Source organism: Rana temporaria, chromosome 13 (genome assembly GCF_905171775.1).
Source record: "Rana temporaria chromosome 13, aRanTem1.1, whole genome shotgun sequence".
Lineage (NCBI taxonomy): Eukaryota > Metazoa > Chordata > Amphibia > Anura > Ranidae > Rana > Rana temporaria.
Genome location: NC_053501.1, coordinates 36,169,180 through 36,190,335, shown reverse-complemented (window position 1 = coordinate 36,190,335; position 21,156 = coordinate 36,169,180). Strand labels below are relative to the sequence as shown.

The 21,156-nt window shown below is 43.6% G+C and overlaps 1 protein-coding gene across 3 annotated transcripts in view; it reads left to right on the top strand.

The window, feature by feature from the left end:
• The window catches only part of LRRC9 (leucine rich repeat containing 9), a 124,192-nt gene that overhangs the window by 19,954 nt on the left and 83,082 nt on the right, over window positions 1-21,156 (top strand). For all 3 annotated transcript variants that reach the window (XR_005744831.1, XM_040333773.1, XM_040333774.1), the window contains exons 6-11: window positions 2,891-2,961; window positions 4,043-4,225; window positions 8,965-9,120; window positions 13,082-13,284; window positions 15,978-16,109; window positions 19,806-19,982. Coding sequence is in view for 2 of the 3 variants with exons in the window: in XM_040333773.1 (XP_040189707.1) it covers window positions 2,891-2,961; window positions 4,043-4,225; window positions 8,965-9,120; window positions 13,082-13,284; window positions 15,978-16,109; window positions 19,806-19,982 (922 nt within the window). In the remaining variant the exon portion in view is untranslated. The remainder of the gene's footprint in view (window positions 1-2,890; window positions 2,962-4,042; window positions 4,226-8,964; window positions 9,121-13,081; window positions 13,285-15,977; window positions 16,110-19,805; window positions 19,983-21,156) is intronic.

The window sequence follows — 21,156 nt, the reverse complement described above, 5'->3', positions numbered from 1 at the left end:
CTGGCAGATGACAGGGGGGTCCCTGTCAGATCGCCGCTCTCCTCTATGGGGGGATCGGATGAACACGGACTGTCTGTCCGTGTTCATCCGATCCACAGATTATTTTGGAAAAATAGGATTTTCCTCCGCCTGCAGAAACGGAGCATAGCAGAGACCGATGAGATCAGATGTCAGCGGATGTTCATCCGCTGACATCCGCAATCCCATAGTGATACATGTTTGTCAGTTTTTCATCCAGAAACGGATGGATGAAAAACGGACATACGGTCCGCATGTGTGAAAGAGCCCAGTGAAAGAAACACTAAGTACTGTAGAATAGTCGAAGGGTTCAGGGGACCCCCGTGGACCCTAAAACACCAACAATAAAAGGTGGGCGGGGAGGACTATAGCGGTACCTGATAAAGTAGACAAACTCAACCCATTTAAGTACTGTAGAAATAAATGCTACATTTCCCTAAAATGCGCCTGTGAACAGGGCTATCTTAATGAGAGGGCACACCTGGGCACTGCCCAGGGGCCCCAGCAGCATGGTTGGCCCCTGCACTTCCCCAAAGCAGCTGGTCCTTGAGCCCACGCTGCCCCAAAATTGGGGGCCTTATGATGGCACTGAGAGTGATGGATACACAGGGAAGGCAGGCTGGCAGCGGTGCGCCGTGCTGTGCAGAACGATACCTATTATTTAACAGCCAGCAGGGAGGGGCAGGGTTGGAGCACCAGTGATGCTCTGACCCCGCCTCATGCAGCTTGAATGCTCGGAACTCGAAGGCTGCGGGGTAGGAGCTGGAGTGGGAGCTGCTGAGTCGGCAGCACTGAGAGCCCACCTGCGGAAGTAGCATTGTGGATGGTGTCATGGTGATCCCAGCTGTCCAGCACTGTTTGCAACGAAGGGCTTGGAATGCCCTGAGGGTTGCTCCTTTCTCCGCTGGGGTTGGGGGGTATATCAAGGGTGTATGGGGGAAAACAATGCAGAGGGGTCATCTGGAGTGTATAGGGGGTAGCAATGCTTGGGGTAGCTTGGGTGGCTATAGTGCTAGAGGTATCGGGATATAGAGAGGCCACAGTGTAGGTGGTATCATGGATGTAGTGGGGTCACAATACAAGGGGTATTGTATGATATATGGTAACAGTGCTGGGGGGAATATCTAGGGTGTAGAGGGGTCAGAGTGTTGGGGGGATATCTAGGGTGTAGAGGGGTCAGAGGGCTTGGGGGATATCTGGGGTGTTTGGGGGGTCAGAGTGCTGGGAAGATATCTGGGATGTAGAGGGGTCAGAGTGCTGGGGGGGGCATAAATCTAGCAGATATATTATATGCACAGGACAGCTTTGTTACTTGTATGTATGTAGTATTTTCCCACTGTTTCTTTGCATGTAGTTAATGAGGAGCTCCACCCAAAAGGGAAAGCGCGGATTGTCTGCCTCCTACCTACTTGATGTCTTTTTACCTGCGCTGTCTCCATTGTAGGGGCCCCATAGCATTACTTTGCCCAGGGGCCCCTACAGAACCTGCTCTCTTTTTTTCTCGTCGAGATTCTCGTTTGCCTGTTTCCAGACGAGAAACCCGAGAGTGTGTATACTTACCTGTCGCCGTGGAAACCCGCTCATGCTCGAAATGACTTTGACGCATGCACGGTAGCTTCCACGGCATAGGTAGGGTGAAGCAAGATGGCGGCGACGGCATTGAATGTGATGAGCGCATGCTCATCATACGCGATGATGTCACTGCGTTTTTTTCTTTTCAAGAGAACCGCGGTTCTTTTGAAATGAAAGTCAGTACACTCGGGCGGCAAGAGTTTCTTGCCAAGAATCTCGTCAGGGAAAACAACAGGTTTTTCCTGACGAGATTCTCGGTCATGGAACCCGCGGACCCGATCGCCGCTGGAGTCCCGCGATCGGTCCCTGGAGATGAAGAACGGGGAGAGGTGTGTGTGTGTGTGTAAACACACCTTCCCCGTTCTTCACAGTGGCGCTGTAATTGATCGTCTGTTCCCTGATATAGGGAAAGGCGATCAATGACGTCACGTGTCCAGCCCCACCCCCCTACAGTTAGAAACACATATGAGGTCACACTTAACCCCTTCAGCGCCCCCTAGTGGTTAACTCCCAAACTGCAATTTTTTTACTGTGAAAATGACAATGGTCCCAAAAATGTGTCAAAATTGTCCGATGTGTCCGCCATAATGTCGCAGTCACGAAAAAAATCGCTGATCGCCGCCATTAGTAGTAAAAAAAAATTATTAGTAAAAATGCAATAAAACTATCCCCTATTTTGTAAACGCTATAAATTTTGCGCAAACCAATCGATAAACGCTTATTGCGTTTTTTTTTTTTGTTTTTTTTAACAAAAATATGTAGAAGAATACGTTTTGGCCTAAACGGAGGAAAAAAACATATTTTTGGGATATATTTTTGGGGGATATTTATTATAGTAAAAAATATTGAATTTTTTAAAAAAAATTATGGCTCTATTTTTGTTTATAGCGCAAAAAATTAAAACCGCAGAGGTGATCAAATACCACCAAAAGAAAAAGCTCTATTTGTGGGGAAAAAAGGGCGCCAATTTTGTTCGGGAGCCACGTTGCACGACCGCGCAATTGTCAGTTAAAGCGACTCGCAAAAAGGGGCCTGGTCCTTTACCTGCATATTGGTCCAGGTCTTAAGTGGTTAAGCTGGCTTAAGCATGGCTGCTTAAACAAAGACATGAGGTTTTGAATCTGGCTGTTTTTGTCACCAACTTGTGGCTGTTGGGGAAAATAAAGGTGGCACATTGTTCAGTACTACTTCCCCCCCCCCCCCCTATTCTCTGAACACAGTTTGGGTTCACCAGATCTCCGTTACAGCACATTCATGGATAAGCACAACACTAAGTTCTTGCTTTGCTTTTTTTTAACAGGACATTGCTTGGATCCAAATGTTAATCTTGAACAGTTAAACCTGTCGGGTAATAATATTGCTTCTTTTAAGGTATTTATAGCCATTTTTGGTGCAAATATATAATTGTTAGTTCCTTAAAACCTGTATGAAGTGTCATTTATCAGATGGTTCCTTTCAGTTGGAGGTCTTCACAGTTGTTATGTGCAGTAACTAATGCCAACTAATCAGCTTTTGGCTTTCAGTTGCTTAGATAGTACCACTATAAACATTTCTCACTTACCGTATATACTCGAGTATAAGCTGACCCGAATATAAGCCGAGGCACCTAATTTTACCACAAAAAAATGGGAAAAATTATTGACTCGAGTATAAGCCTAGGGTGTCCATCTGCATGCCTCACTGTGCCTCACTTTGCCTCACTGTGCCCATGCCTCACTGTGCCTCACTGAGTCCATGCCTCACTATGTCCATGACTAGACTGACATTTAACATGGGAGTCTATGGAAGGGGTGCCCTGCTTTGAAAAATCGGTGCTCCCCAGCTGTAGGTTCCCCCAGACAATAAACTTTGCACACTTGTAAAGGAAGAGTGGGGCTATATGGGTCCAGGGGACCTACGACCGGCCGGTACCGGGTCCCCAAAGTCACCATAGAAATTACAGTTTAACATGGGAGTCTATAGAAGGGGGGCCCGGCTTTGAAAAATCGGTGCTCCCCAGCCGTAGGTCCCCCACACAACAAACTTTGCACACTTGTAGAGGAAGAGTGGGGTTCAGGGAACCTATGTCCAGCCGGTACTGGGTCCCCAAAGTCACCTTAGAAATGACAGTTTAACATGGGAGTCTATGGAAGGGGGGCCCCGGCTTTGAAAAATCGGTGCTCCCCAGCTGTAGGTCCCCCACACAACAAACTTTGCACACTTGTAGAGGAAGAGTGGGGTTCAGGGAACCTATGGCCGGCCGGTACCGGGTCCCCAAAATCCGGGAGATCAGGCGCAAAAAGGTGACTCAAGTATAAGCACAAAAAAATTTGCTGAAAAACTTGTCTTATACTCGAGTATATGCAATAATTTTAAATAATAACTTCCCCATTACCTTCTTTATCAAAGATATAAAATATTGTATGGCTGTGTTTGTGAATGCTTTATTTACGTCTCTCTCATTATTTTTTAGGAACTCACAAATTTAGCAAGACTTAAAAATATAAAGGATTTGGGCCTGAATGATCCACAATACACCCCTAATCCAGTGTGCCTTTTCTGCAATTATGCTACCCATGTATTATACCATATACCACAGCTTCAGAGACTTGACACATATAATGTGTCCCAAAAAACAGTCAAGGATCTTGCAGAAGTGAGTTATATTATTAAACGGTATACTTTCAGTACTTACCATGGCAGGCATTTGGTCAATTTCTGGTGATATTCCATAGTGGAGTTTGTTTATGTGTAAAATACTCTGTCCTAGTTGAAGCTAAACAACTCCAGGCAGATATGAAAGTTACAGTGCCTTGAAAAAGTATTCATACCCCTTGCAATTTTCCACATCTTGTCATGTTGCAGCCAAAAACATAAATGTATTTTATGTGACAGGACAGACCAACACAAAGTGGCACATGATTGTGAAGTGCAAGGAAAATGATAAATGGGTTTTCAAAATTAAAAATCTGAAAAGTGTGGCGTGAATTTGTATTCAGCCCCCGAGTCAGTACTTTGTAGAACCACCTTTCGCTGCAATTGCAGCTGCAAGTCTTTTTGGGTATGTGTCTACCAGCTTTGCACATCTAGAGAGAGGCCAGGCCATTTTGAGGAGGGATTCCAGTCCGGGGTTTGCCTGTGTTGGGTAGCGCTGTCCCAGCTCTCAGTTCCATTCTGGTATACGGAGAGGAGTGTTCAAACGTGAGAGACGGAAGTGTCAGCGGAGCGCACTGTACAGACTCCCCGCCAGGACTGCACCCTCACTGAATGATGGCATGATCTCTGAGATTGGAATCCATCGAATCTGTGACTGTGTTGACCTGAATTAACATCCTTTGGATTCGGCTGGATCAGATTGAGCTGTACTTCCTATAGGCTGTCTTGGATCCTCTGTAATGGGGGGTCACTGAGTTACGGTAAGCAGGCATTTCTCTCGGTGGTGGATCACATAAAACAAGTTTTTTTCTGTGAAGTAATCACAATATATGGAAGAGACTGTTTTTCACACGGGTGTTTCAAGTTTGAAGTCAATTATACCATCTTCACACAAATTTTTTTATTAATTTTTTGTGTTCCCTTTGGACTCACTAAGTTCACATTATCAATTTGCTCCATTAATATCATATGATAAGCTCATTGGACTATATGTGTTTTTGTGGGTTCACTCATTTATTCACAATACCCATTTGCTATACTAATACCATATGGTTTAGTTCATTGGATTATTATATGTATTTTTGTGTTTTCACTGATTTATATGCACTAAGTGACAAATAATAATCATCATTATTATCTTTGTTCATACTTTGTGCAGAACTATCACAGTTAGGGCAACCAACTCCCTTTTTTTCCTTTTTGGGTTTGTGTCTACCAGATTTGCACATCTAGAGAGAGAAATTGATTGTAAAATAGCTCAAGCTCTGTCAGATTGGATGGAGAGCGTCTGTGAATAGCAATTTTCAAGTGTTGCCACAGATTCTCAATTGGATTTAGGTCTGGACTTTAACTGGGCCATTCTAACACATAAATATGCTTTGGTTTAGAAACCATTCCATTGTAGCTCTGGCTGTATTTTTATTGTCGTTGTCCTGGTGGAAGATGAACCTCCACCCCAGTCTCAAGTCTTATGCAGACTCTAACAGGTTTTTTTCTAAGATTGTCCTGTATTTGGCTTCATCCATTTTCCCATCAACTCTGACCAGCTTCCCCACAACATGATGCTGCCACCACCATGTTTCACGGTGGGGACGGTGTGTTCAGGGTGATGTGCAGTGTCAGTTTTCCGCCACACAAAGCATTTTGCTTTTAGGCCAAAAAGAAAAATGTTGGTCTCATCTGACCAGAGCACCTTCTTCCACTTTTCCCCCACATTGCTTCCTGCAAACGAGACTTCTTATGGCTTTATTTAAAAAATGGCTTTCTTCTTGCCACTCTTCCATAAGGGCCAGATTTGCTAAAGCCTCGTACACACGACCGGTTTTCCCGTTGGGAAAACTGCCATGAGAGCTTTTGGCCGGGAAAACCGGGCGTGTGTATGCTCCATCGCAGTTTTCCCAACAGGAAAACTGCTGAAAAAAAAAGGAGAACCAGCTCTCTTTTTTCCCGCCGGGATTCCTGGCGGTTTTTAACCCGGCAATTTTCTTATGGGAAACACTGCGGTGGAGCATACACACGGCCGGGATTCCCGACCAAAGCTCTCATGGCAGTTTTCCTGTCGGGAAACCCGGTCGTATGTGGGGGGGAAAAAGTTAGAGCAGGTTCTCGGTTTTTCCCTCAGGTTTCCCGGCGGTAAAAAGTCAGTGTGTACAAGGCATTTTGGTTGTCTTGTGGACAGATTCTCCCACCTGAGCTTTGGATCTCTGCAGCTGCTCCAGAGTTACCATGGGCCACTTGGCTGCTTCTCTGATGAATGCTCTCCTTGCCCAAACTGTAAGATTTGGTGGACGGCCATGTCTTGGTAGGTTTGCAGTTGTGCCATACTCTTTCCATTTTCGGATGATGTATTGAACAGTGCTCCGTTCAAAGCTTTGAATACATATATATATATATATATATATATATATATATATATATATATATTTTTTTTTATAACCTAACTCTGCTTTAAACTTTTCTACAACTTTATCCCTGACCTGTCTGGTGTGTTCCTTGGCCTTCATGATGCTGTTTGTTCACTAAGTTTCTCTAACAATCCTATTGAGAGCTTCACAGAACAGCTATTTGTACTGAGAATAAATTGTACACAGGTGGACTCTATTTACTAATAAGGTGACTTCTGAAGGCAATTGGTTCCACTAGATTTTAGTCAGGGGCATCAAGAGTAAAAGGGGGCTGAATACAAATGCATGCCACACTTTTCAGATGTTTATTTGTAAAATAAACTTTTTTACTTCACAATTATGTGTCACTTTGTGTTGGTCGATCACATAAAATCTCAATAAAATACATTTAAGTTTTTTGATTGTAACATGATAAAATGTGTAAAATTTCAAGAGGTATGAATACTTTTTCTAGGCACTGTATAAATGAATGCAGCTATGTAATCATTAAAACAGCATTCATTGTAACTTACTGTATTAAATTTAATAAATGCATGAAACATTACACAATAGGTGTAAGTACTCAAATTTGACCTAGCATCAGCCTCTTGCAGTCTATAGTTCAGTTGGTACACCAGAGCTCAGAGAAGGAGAAGGAGAAGCAGCACAAGGAGCCAATTGAGTGTGCTGCAGCGCAAGGAGCATGCTTTTACAGAGAGAAAGCAGATTGAGTAAGCAATGAGCTCATCTATGTGCTGCTTTTCTTTTCATTGTCCAGTTACAGGGTGAGGGTTGGGAGATGACCTGTAAGTGAACGTGAAGCTATATCACAGGTGCCATCAGTAGTGTATTTAGGTTTTGTGCTGCCCTAGGCCTGACTAAACTCGTGCACCCCCTAATTTAAATATGACCCACCCCTTTCTGTCACGGCCACACCCCTTTCTGTTAAGGACCCACCCTGAAATTTTGCAGTGGGGACACTAGTTCTTAGGGCCTGGATTTCCTTAATTTGCAAAGATTTCCTCTCACTTCCTGTCTGGCTATGGGGCAGGAAATGAAGGGAAATCTCTACAATGGGACAGGGTTGGTAAAAAATAAACTGACAGGGGCTATAACCCTCCCTTACTCTATCCAAAATGGGAAAAAAAAGTGTTGCCTATAGTTCTACTTTAACCACTTAAGGACCGGACCAATATGCTGCTAAATGACCCAAGGGGTTTTTACAATTCGGCACTGCGTCGCTTTAACAGACAATTGCGCGGTCGTGCGACGTGGCTCCCAAACAAAATTGGCGTCCTTTTTTCCCCACAAATAGAGCTTTCTTTTGGTGGTATTTGATCACCTCTGCGGTTTTATTTTTTGCGCTATAAACAAAAATAGAGCGACAATTTTGAAAAAAATTCTATATTTTTTACTTTTTGCTATAATAAATATCCCCCAAAAACATATATAAAAAAAAAAAATTCCTCAGTTTAGGCCGATACGTATTCTACCTATTTTTGGTAAAAAAAATCGCAATAAGCGTTTATCGATTGGTTTGTGCAAAATTTATAGCGTTTACAAAATAGGGGATAGTTTTATTATTTTTTTTTTTTTTTTACTACTAATGGCAGCGATCAGTGATTTTTTTCGTGACTGCGACATTATGGCGGACACTTCGGACAATTTTGACACATTTTTGGGACCATTGTCATTTTCACAGCAAAAAATGCATTTAAATTGCATTGTTTATTGTGAAAATGACAGTTGCAGTTTGGGAGTTAACCACAGGGGGCGCTGTAGAATTAGGGTTCACCTAGTGTGTGTTTACAACTATAGGGGGGTGTGGCTGTAGGACTGACGTCATCGATCGAGTCTCCCTATAAAAGGGATCACTCGATCGATGCAGCCGCCACAGTGAAGCATGGGGAAGCCGTGTTTACATACGGCTCTCCCCGTTCTTCAGCTCCAGGGAGCGATCGCGACGGGGAGGCTATAAACGAATAGCCGCGCCGTCGTCCCGGATCGCTCCCCGCAGGAATCCGACCGCCGCATGTAGTGGGGGGGAGGGGGGGGGTCCCGATCGGACCCCCGACCTACGTCTAGGCAGGGACGTACAGGTACGTCAATGTGCCTGTACGTGCCATTCTGCCGACGTACATATACATGCGGCGGTCCGGAAGTGGTTAAGCACAAATTTCTGATAATTTTATGGAGAGGGCTAAGAAGATCTAACCATGCCAATGGTGCAGCAGAAAACATATAACACAGTGAGGAAGGATTACATTGCCACTTCCTTTGTTTTTATAAATGTGTTCTATTTATTTTTTCTCATTGACCATGCGATTCTGTGTTTTCTCTCTATATTGTTTTATAGTCTACAGTGATGAAAAAGATAATGTACTACAACATGAGAGTAAAGACTATACAAAGACATCTAAGGAAAGAATTAGAAATACTAAAAGAGCGGAAGTGCACATTGGAACAGCTGCCACAGGAAAGAATGAAATTGCTTCTCTTCCAGGTGAAAAGTGTAAGTATTAGACATAAGGGGTTGATTTAGACCCCTTTCACACTGAGGAGTTTTTCAGGCGGTACATCGCTAAAAATATACCACCTGAAAAACTCCTGCCCAGCAACCTCAATGTGAAAGGCTATGACTAAGCACTAGTTTCAGTGCGAAACGCGTCAGGGGTCGGGTTTTATTTTATGTTGCTGTGACTTGTAGTGCTGTCCTTTTTTTAATAAAGGCTACAACTTGTTCAGAGTGCGGCTGTCCGGAAACAATTTTTCCTGCTTTGTTCAATGTGAAAGCCAGAGAGCTTTCACACTGAGGCGATGCGCTGGCAGGAGAGAAAAAAATCTCCTGCTAGCAGCATCTTTGGAGCGGTGAGAGGAGCGGTGCATTGCAGAGGTGCATTGCGGGCGGTATTAACCCTTTATCGGCCGCTAGCGGGGGTTAATACCGCACCGCTAGCGGCCGAATCCCGCGGCAAATCAGACGGTATAGCAAATCCCGCCCCAGTGTGAAAGGGGCCTTAGGCTGGCCAAACATGGTCGAATTTTAAAAGAATTTTCTTTTGAATATCAGAAAATTTGTGCGTTGTGTGATCCGATGGTGCCACCATTGATTTCGAAATTCCATCAACCAAGCCTTCAATTTCACCTCATGATGCTACAGAAAATAATTTTCGTGGCTGGGAATCTTCTTTTCTTTCTGGAAAATTTTTCATTTCCTGCGCATTGCTTTTTCGATTACATTTCTTGCACGATTCGCCCATCATTAATTAGAAAATTGCTTGTTTTTCCAAAAATTTCCAACATGTCCCATTACTCGATGGGGAGGGTAGTGCTGCGCTAATCAGTGGTGAATGGATAAGTGAATAAGCAGGTGGGGGAGGGGAATGAAAATAGGTGTAATTGAAATGAGGAGCAATATAGCCCAAATGGCATCCGCATAAAAATAAATATAAATGATCAGTGAACAATAACAGTAATGGTGCAAATCATATAACTACACAGGTTCCTCTTAATGTGATGAAATACACTATAAGTAATGGTGCAAAAAAAAATTCCAGGTAGCTGTGCTAAGTGACACTCCTATACTGGTGATAAACAGTCCATCAACAGAGTTTGAAAAATATTAGCAAAAAATATAAGTAAAATTTCAAAAGTCCAAGAAAGCAAAAGTGCAAGTGTAGGTCCGCAATATGGAGTGAGAGGGAAATGGGTATCCAGTGATCCTTTTAGGGTAAGTAAGGATGTCCCCTTACCTTACTGCTGTAAGGTAACAGCATATAGATCCAACCACATTAGATGGTTCACTCGATGGGCTCTGATCCAACAACGGCAGGTCCTCCTTGGAGTTCTCGTCCCAGATTGGTCAGTTTCTCGCCCCAAAGAAATAAAGCATCGATGGTGTGATACCGTTTTAAAAATTTTAATTCTCAAAGAAAATAGACAGGGGTACTCACATAATCCAAAATACAATTGAGCATGTAAAAAAGAGGGGCAATCTGTCGCCAACATCACCTCCGATACCTCTCAGTGGACTCATGCGCATTCGTCACTATCATGTGACTTCCTCCTCCTGAGGAAGTCACATGATAGTGACGAATGCGCATGAGTCCACTGAGAGGTATCGGAGGTGACGTTGGCGACAGATTGCCCCTCTTTTTTACATGCTCAATTGTATTTTGGATTATGTGAGTACCCCTGTCTATTTTCTTTGAGAATTAAAATTTTTAAAACGGTATCACACCATCGATGCTTTATTTCTTTGGGGCGAGAAACTGACCAATCTGGGACGAGAACTCCAAGGAGGACCTGCCGTTGTTGGATCAGAGCCCATCGAGTGAACCATCTAATGTGGTTGGATCTATATGCTGTTACCTTACAGCAGTAAGGTAAGGGGACATCCTTACTTACCCTAAAAGGATCACTGGATACCCATTTCCCTCTCACTCCATATTGCGGACCTACACTTGCACTTTTGCTTTCTTGGACTTTTGAAATTTTACTTATATTTTTTGCTAATATTTTTCAAACTCTGTTGATGGACTGTTTATCACCAGTATAGGAGTGTCACTTAGCACAGCTACCTGGAATTTTTTTTTTGCACCATTACTTATAGTGTATTTCATCACATTAAGAGGAACCTGTGTAGTTATATGATTTGCACCATTACTGTTATTGTTCACTGATCATTTATATTTATTTTTATGCTGATGCCATTTGGGCTATATTGCTCCTCATTTCAATTACACCTATTTTCATTCCCCTCCCCCACCTGCTTATTCACTTATCCATTCACCACTGATTAGCGCAGCACTACCCTCCCCATCATCAATTGCTTATGGTTTGATACACCTTCCAGTGCCGCAGCTGTACCTCCACTTCTCATCACTTTCATTTCCCCTCCCCCTTTCTTCCCCTCTCTGTTTCCCCTCCTTTGATAAGCGCGGTAATATCCATTTTTCCATGTCCCATTACTCAAATTCGATGGCCGCATGAAAATCGGCTGTTGCTGCAGCCCACTAATGGTGCGAAATACGAACGGAAATTCTTAGATAAGATTTTCGAAAGAAAGGGTCACTAAAAGAAAAAAAAATTTAACTAAATAGCTTCCTTTACCTTACTGCAGTCCTGGTTTCATGTCCTCATTGTTCGTTTTTGCTCTAATCCTTCTCTGTTCTGAACACTTCCTGGTTGTCTGTTTCCTGATGGAAAAAAGTCATGGGAGCTTTCTCTCTGTGGTCACTAATCAAGGAGGTGTGATTACTGTGTGTCTAAAACCCCTCAACACCAATCCAGTTTTGTTTTACAAACCATCACTGCCCTGTATTGGCTCTGTGGCTCTGTACATCACAGAGCAGGAAACGGCATGCAAAAACAAAACTGAAACTGTAGGCACATTATATGATTGATTTCTATCCATTTTTAAGCATTTTTAAAAGGAATCATTTAACTATTATGTCTCTACACCCTGTAAAGAGTCATTTCAGCTAAAAAAAATGTTTCCTTTACAACTCCTTTAAATTGCAGATCACCAATTCTTAGTTGTGGGGGCTGCATGCTGGGTCACACCAGAACGTGGCACCTTGGCATGACTGTCTTCCCCTCACATTCTGCTTTCTGAGGTAGGGGAACGATATCCATAGTCTCCATAACAGCCACTTGGGTTACTATCGCTACATTTACATCATTGTGTGAGCCATGCTTATTGTGCAGAAGGCCCTTTTTTCATTGTGCAGTGTAACCCACACTTTTAGTGTACACAACCACACTTAGTGTCCTGATCTAATCTAACCTTAAGCAAGACCCCCTTAATGCTATGGGGTAGATCTACTAAAACAGGTGCACTCAGAATCTGATGCAGATTGTAGCCAATCGGCTTCTAACTTAGGCTTGTTGAAGCTTTGGCAATAAAACCTGTAACCTGATTGGTTTCTATGCAGAGTTGCACCAGTTGTTTCTTTGGTCATAACATGCCAAGGGAATTTTCTTTACAGTGTTATGATTAGGATGATTTATTTTTCCCTTTTAGACTTGTGTATTTAGTATACAGGCATACCCCACTTTTAAGTACACAATGGGACCAGAGCATGTATGTAAAATGAAAATGTACTTAAAGTGAAACAATACCTTTTTTCACTTATAGGGTGTAGTGGGGGGTCAGGGGGTGTAGTGGGGGGGTTAACAGCTGTAGTTAAGATCTCAGGGGCTGTAGTGGGGGTGTCAGGGGCACACTGGAACAGGGCGGGCTATGCTCTCTGAGCTTCAGCTCCTTCTACTGCAACTGCAAAATGTCTGTACAGTGCTTGTAAGACACTTTACATACACTCACGGGGATGTCCTTACTCGCGAGTGTATGTAAAGTGAGTGTACTTAAAGCGGGGTATGCCTGTACCTACTTTTGTTTTAGAAAGTATCCACATGTTTTCATATGTCTTCATTCTTAAAATATTTCAGCATGTCCAAATTTTTTGTTTTAGTTAGAATGGGACCGATCTCCAGAAAGTCACCAAAACATTCCGAAATCTCCTGAAAACCTTTATTGCCGCACAGATCAGGAAAACTCAAATTTATGGGCAGAAGGGAAGGGCAACAGAGCAGAATCAGACATGGAGGAGAATTTATCTCAAAAGATGCATGCATTGAAAGAGAGAATACACTTCTGGACATCAAAGATGGATGAGTATGTTGGACTTCTAAGCAACTATGAGGCTGGGTTCACACTACTACACTACTTTCATCCTACTTTGCGCTGCTACATTGGTCCTACATTTATCCTACATTGGTCCTACATCCATCCTACTTTCATGAACAGGATACTACTTTGGTCCGACTTCAATGATATTCAATGGGCCTGAAGTAGGATCAATGTAGGACCAAAAGTAGTACAGGGAGCATTTTCAAAGTCGGACCGACTTGTGTAGGATGCTACAAGACGCTCTCATAGGGAAACATTGAACACAGAGCAAAGTAGGATCAAAGTAGTGTAGTAGTGTGAACCCAGCCTCAAGATGTATACACAGGGCTGGATTCAGATAGAATGCTCTATCTATGTGCCGGCGTAACGTATATCAGATACGTTGCGCCGCCGTAAATTTGGGCGCAAGTTCCGTATTCAGGTAGAACTTGCGCCCTAAGTTACATCGGCGTAGCGTATGTGGGCCGGCGTAAGCCCGCCTAATTCAAATGGGGATGTTGTGGGAGTGTTTTATTTAAATTTCACTTGACCCCGCATATTTTAAGTTTTTTGTGAACGGCGCATGCGCCGTTCGTGAAAGAATCCCAGTGCGCATGCTCGAAATTACGCCGCAAAGCCTCATTGGTTTCGACGTGAACGTAACTTACGCAAAGCCCTATTCGCGAACGACTTACGCAAACGACGTAAAATTTTCAAGACTCGGCGCGGCAACGACGCCCATACTTAAAGCGGGGGTTCACCCTAAAAAAACATTTTTTTTTCTAGCATGCCATCAAGCATACTAGCGCGATCTACAGTACACCTTTCTTTTATTTTTAGGCGCCGTACTCACTGTTTACTGCCGTAATGAAGTTTCAGACTCCCCGCGGGGAATGGGCGTTCCTATGCACAGGGAAGATGATTGACGGCCGGCTATGGCGCGTCACACTCCTCGAAGTTAGCCGAAATAGGACTTGCCTCTATGGCGCGTCACACTCCTCGAAGTTAGCCGAAATAGGACTTGCCTCTTCACGGCGCCTGCGCAGTCAGCTCCGATGTCTGTGCGCAGGCGCCGTATAGCGCCGTGAAGAGGCAAGTCCTATTTCGGCTATCTTCGGGGAGCGTGACGCGCCATAGCCGGCCGTCAATCATCTTCCCTGTGCATAGGAACGCCCATTCCCCGCGGGGAGTCTGAAACTTCATTACGGCAGTAAACAGTGAGTACGGCGCCTAAAAATAAAAGAAAGGTGTACTGTAGATCGCGCTAGTATGCTTGATGGCATGCTAGAAATTTGTTTTTAGGGTGAAACACCGCTTTAACATTGGCTACGCCTCATATAGCAGGGGTAACTTTACGCCGAAAAAAGTTTAACGTAAACGACGTAAAAAAATGCGCCGGTGGGACGTACGTTTCTGAATCGGCGTAAATACCTAATTAGCATATTCTTCGCGTAACTATACGGAAGCGCCACCTAGCGGCCAGCGTAAATATGCAGCCTAAGATACGACGGTGTAAGACACTTATGCCGGTCGGATCTTAGGGAAATCTATGCGTAACTGATTCTCTGAACCAGGCGCATAGATACGACGGCCCGCACTCAGAGATACGACGGCGTATATGGAGATACACCGTTGTATCTCCTATCTGAATCCGGCCCACAGTTTTTCTAAACTATGTGTGAGTTATTTTTCCATGTATGTGCACATGTACTATATCGCTGAACAAGCTGTATTTGCACATGTACCTTTGTACTTTCTATGAACATTTCTCCCTAGTGCTGTTCCCTGCAGAATTACTGCTGTGTGTTCCAGCACCAGTGCTCTTCCTGGCCGAATGATGCCCAGTTTCATTCAGCCCACTTGCTGTGATCCAGGGCTTCAAGGATCTTACCCCTTGGGATATTTTAATCAAGTCGCCCTGGGCTTATATTGGCATGTTGCAGAGAATGGTGCCATGTCATTAAAGGAGAATTCCAGCGTAAACCTACTTGGCCTTTAAAAATGTCCCCCTTCACCTATTTTAAGCCCGCTGTAGCTCAGTCATGTGATCCCCTGTATCAGCCAGCAGTGGCTGCAGGGAGAAGAGAGCACTCAATAACAGCTGGTAAAGCCTGGAGTGGTAACGTCACCCATAGGCTACCATGGTCCATCAGTTGTCACTGCTCCTTCCTCTCCCCTGCAGCCACTGCTGTCTGACACTGGAGAGCCAGATCATGTGACCAGACCAGTGCAGGGGTAAAATAGCAAAGTATATGCATCTTTTTTACAACGGTTAGTCAGAATAATTGTTAGGAGGGGGAGGGGACATTTTTAAGGCTACTAAGGTTTAAGGAGAAATTCTATTTTAACCACTTGCCGCCCGCCCTATAACAAAAAGACAGCGGCAAAGTGGTTTCAATATCCTGACTGGACCTCATATGACGTCCTCAGGATATTGAGCCGCTGCTCAATATGGCTTCAAGCTTGCTTGGGAAAAACATAGATCTATACTCAGACAAAAAAAATTATGAAAAAAAAAAACAAACACACACGGGCAGACTTGATGTGTTTTTTTTTGGTGCCGTCACTTTTTCTATGTTTCTAAATCTGTACAAATTTTTTACTCGTGTTGTACTCTTACAGTGTGCAGTTCTGGATGTTAGACACAATGTTAATTTTTCCATGTCTCTCTCTTTTTTTATTTTTTGTTGATGTATTAGCATAGATGTTTTTCATGAGAAAGAAGTTGAAAGGACGAAAAAAAGCTTTGATCTCTTGGTCCAGTTCTTACAGACAGAACTTGAAACCGTAGGGAATGTTCGCTTTGAAGAAGGAACTCCATCAGATTCATGGTAAGCTATGTTCATGACAGCATTTAAGTACTGTAGATAATTGACACACTGGGGGTTATTTACAAAAGGCAAATCCACTTTGCACTACTAGTGCAAAGTGCACTTGAAATTGCACTGAAAAAGCACTTGGAAGTGCAGTCGCTGTAAATCTGAAGGGTAGATCTGAAATGAGGGGAAGCTCGGCTGATTTTATTATTCAATCGTGTGCAAGCTAAGATGCTGTTTTTTTATTTTCCTTGCATGTCCCCCTCGGATCTACAGCGACTGCACTTTCAGGGCCAGATCCACAGAGAGAGAGTACGCCGGCGTATCTACTGATACGCCGGCGTACTTTCAAATTTCCTGCGTCGTATCTTTAGTTTGAATCCTCAAACCAAGATACGACGGCATCTGGGCTCGATCCGACAGGCGTACGTCTTCGTACGCCTTCGGATCGTAGATGCAATACTTTGGCGTCCGCTGGGTGGAGTTCGCGCCGTTTTCCGCGTCGGGTATGCAAATTAGCTATTTCCGACGATCCACGAACGTACGCGCGGCCGTCGCATTCTCTTACGTCGTCTCTAGTCGGCTTTTTCCGGCGTATAGTTAAAGCTGGTATTTTGCGGCGTATAGTTAGACTTGCCATGTTAAGTATGGCCATCGTTCCCGCGTCGAATTTTTTTTTTTTTTTGCGTAAGTCGTCCGTTAATAGGGATGGGCGTAATTCACGTCTAAGTTAAAAAAATGACGTCGTTGCGACGTCATTTAGCGCAATACACGCCGGGAAATTTAGGGACGGCGCATGCGCAGTTTATGCGGCGCGGGACGCGCTTCATTTAAATGAAACACGCCCCCTACTCGCCGATTTGAATTACGCGCCGAGAGATAAACAACGCCGCCGTAACTTACGGCGCAAATTCTTTGTGGATTCAAAGAATTAAAAAGTAAGTTACACCGGCGTAGCGTATCTCCCATACGCTGCGCCAATCTAATTGTATGTGGATCTGGCCCTCAGTGCAATTTCAACTTGTAGTGCAAAGTGGATTTGCCTTTCATAAATAACTCCTAGATCTCTTGCGGGTGACAGAATGATGCTTTCTGTGGTTTAAAGCTGAATTGCATGTAAATCAGCTTGTGATTGTTTCAGTGAAGGTTTAAAGCTTAAAGTGGAGGTTCACCCAAAAAATAAATTTTTAACATTACATTCATCCGAGTTGTCCTAATGACAAGCGGCTGTTTTTTTTCGTACATACCTTATTTTCACCGCCGCTTGTCTTACCGGTATGTCTTCTGCGGGACTGGGCGTTCCTATCTGATTGACAGGCTTCCGACCGTCACATATTACGCGTCACGAGTTGCCGAAAGAAGCCGAACGTCGGTGCGCAGGCGCCGAATAGAGCCGCACCGACTTTCGGCTTCTTTCGGCAACTCGTGATGCGCTGTATGCGACGGTCGGAAGCCTGTCAATCAGATAGAAACGCCCAGTCCCGCAGAAGACATACCCGGAAGCGGCGGTGAAATACGATATGTACGGGGAAAAGAAAACAAAAAACAGCCGATTGTGACAACTCGGCTGAATGTAATGTTAAAAAAAATTTTTTGGGTGAACCCCCGCTTTAAGTTTAGCTACAAGTGAAGAAAATAATCAGCACAAGGGAAATTACTTGGTCAGTAGGATGTGTCTGTTGTGCTGCTGGCTTCTCTATTAGCTGAAATTCTCCTCTGTGGATCCAGGGTGTGGCAATCTTCCAGTGCAGCGCAGGCTTAAAGAACCAATGGAGCTATGACAGGCTGTACAATAGCTTTTGTGAATGAAACATCTATGTGTAGCACTACTCCCGAAGGAGCTGCTGGTTCGTTTTGGGTGGCATGTTACCTCTATTCCTCCGCTGTCTATGGTACACGATGAGAGCTGAGAAGAAACTGCAATGTCCACACTTTAGATGTCTTTTTCGGTGCTTTATTACCCAACGGGGTAAAATGATAAAAGTAGTAGTAGTTGAAGAAGTAGAAGGGATAGTAAGTAGTAGGTTCAGGTGTATAACTTGGTTTGGAAACAATGAAACAATCCTGCTTCCAGCGATAAACTCTCGTCGCCACTCTAGCCAGAGTGGGTATAGTGCACCTGGATAGGCCTCTCTCACCAGCCTAGCAGCCAGGATTAAGCACCCGGATCTCTCTTGAATAAACTTTAGTCAATTCAGGACTGACAGGCGACCATCATCCAGTCTCTCAGTATTGGTGCGTTCTTCGATAAAGTCTAAGGCCTCTCCTGAGATACCAGCCTCGTGCTCGGTACTCCCCCAGACAGGTTCTTCATCGGGCGGCTTCCTCCCTCAGGATGGACAGCACAGGACCACTCTGCAACTGTAGACCCAGTCTGACTTCCCCATCTTTGGTATTATGGGGAGGAATAGTGCCCCAGCTTTGGTGTCAGTGGGAGGAATAGTGGCCCATCGCTGGTGTAGTGGAAGGAATAGTGCCCCATCGTTGGTGTCAGTGGAAGGAATAGTGCCCCATTGTTGGTGTCTGTGGGAGGAATAGTGCCCCATCATTGATGTCAGAAGGTGTGATTGGGTGGCAAGAGCTATGGCCCACTGTTGATGACAGTGGGGGAAATAATGTCCCAAGGGCAAAAAAAAGCAAAGGGCTACATCCAGCCCACGGGCCGCAGTTTGTAGACCACTGAGCTAGTAGTGCATATACGCCGTAGAGAACTATGGAAATTTATCTGGTATACATACACAGTTGAAAACCATGGACATCAATCTAGTGCACATACACTGTTGGGAACTATGGACATCCATCTGGTGCATATACGCTGTAGAGTACTATGGACACTCATTTGATACACATACACAGTTGAAAACAATAGACCTTTATCTAATACACATACTGTATGATGTAGAGAAACACGTTTGCTGTCGAACGATGGACAGCCATATAGTACACAAACATCGTATAGTATGATGGACATCCAGCTAGTGCTGCAGAAAACCGTGAACAACCATCTGAAATGCACTTTAGAAAGAACAATTGCCATCTTGCAGTATGTGCCAAGAAAGGTGTAGGTACAACTAATTTGTCTACTTAAAAAAGGTTTACACTACAGGCATACCCCACTTTTAAGTACACAATGGGGTTTATTTACTAAAGCTGGAAAAGTCAAAATCAGGCTCACTTCTGCATAGAGACCCATGTGCTTCAATTAAGCTTTGGTAATAAAACCTGGAAACTCATTGGTTTTTATGCAGAAGTGAGCCTGATTTTGTGCTTTACAGCTTTAGTAAATAAACACCATTGTGTACTTAAAAGTGGGGTATGCCTGTATTTCTTAAAGACCTATATGGCTTTGGTTTGGTACATTATTTTAATGCACTGCACTGCTCACATTTGTTATTATAAGATGACAAATAAAAATCGTGAAAATGGCTTATAGTAATCTTTAAGACCTTAAAGCGGGGGTTCAGCCATTACTTCGCTAAAAGTACAAGGTACATTGAATAAAACATTTCAACTTTGTTCAGAAGTTGTTAGTCATTGATAATGACCATGTGTGTACTATATTTGAGTAGTAGGTATGGTGTTAGGAAGAACGTACAAATAGCAGGTAGCAAGAAATTCTGTGTTATAAATATATTTCCCTCTTCTGTATTCAGCATATTCTGTTTTCTGCTCAATAATTTGTAAAATTACATTATTTTCTGCACCCACCAGGTTCAAATCCTGCTATGACTTGATTTTATCCCGTTTCTGTGCCTTAAATTTTAAAACATTTGGAATCTCTGGAGTGAAAATAAACAGAATAGTCAGAGTGCACAACAGAATCCTTCGATCCAAGTTTGAGGATAGAGTGCAAGACTATTTGGATGGTGAAGACGGCACTGCCAATGAGTATGTTAGTTTGTTTCATCAGTACAAGTAGTTAGATAAAATGTTTTCTGTATCATCTACTCTACATTTTCATTTGATATATTTTTTTTCAATATTTTTTATTTATTTGAAGTAGATAATAACAAACATTGCATTAAAGACAATGACAATGTAGTACAATGAGCCGGTGTCTTCATACATGTTAACCAGATGATAACATTACATCCATAAGTACAGGAAGTGTAGGGGAGAATAAACTTCCATCTGACGCACGTGGCACAGGTAGTTATAGTACAATAATTGACAAAGGAGAGTGATGACTGTGGAAAGGGCCGCAGAGGAGTACCCCAGGAGGCCCCGACCACATATCTTCAGATAACGTCTGAAAAATTAGATGAAGGATATCCAAAGTAAAAGATAAGAAGAAAGAAAATGAGAAGAAAGAGTGTAAGAGAAACAGCAAAGAGAGGTGAGATGACAAGGGAGGAGGGAGAGGCCGTCTGTTCCATTGGTCTCACAACCTTAAGGTTCCAGGAGCTTGGGATTAAAGCGTGGAGAGAGGAAATGATCCACCCATGGTTGCCATATTTTCAGGTGTTGTGGGATCTTATCTAGGATGGTCACCTCAATCTTACTGTGGATCATAGCTTGGGTTACCCTATTGAGGATTTCCAGGCCCTCACGATAGTCTGTTTAGAAGCTGTAATGATGTATATTGCTAGTTTTGATTGGGCCTTTGTAAGGTCAGGTGGACAGTGGTTCAGCAAGGCAAAAGCTTGGTCGGGGGTTGTCGATCTGCTTAGAGTGGACAATATTCTAAAGATTTTGGCCCAAATTTGCTGCAAGATCGGACACGTCCACCAGATATGCACATATGTGCCCCGTTCTCTGCAACCTCAAACACGTGGGAGGGTAGGTTGAGAGGTATTTAGCAATTCTTGCCGGGACCAGGTACTAGCGCAAAAGCACTTTGTAGTTGATCTCAACAGCGAGCATGTTTTGGGACGAGGAATTAGTCGTAGACCAAATGTCATCCCAATCTTCCTGTTCTAGAGAGACGGTCATGTCAGTGGTCCAACAGGCAGTATAGGAGGGGAGGTGGGAAGATGTAGTCGTGAGGTGTGTGTACAACTTAGATATGATACCTGGAGCGTGAGGATCAGAGTTGCAGATGCTTTGCTAAAGCGTCATATTA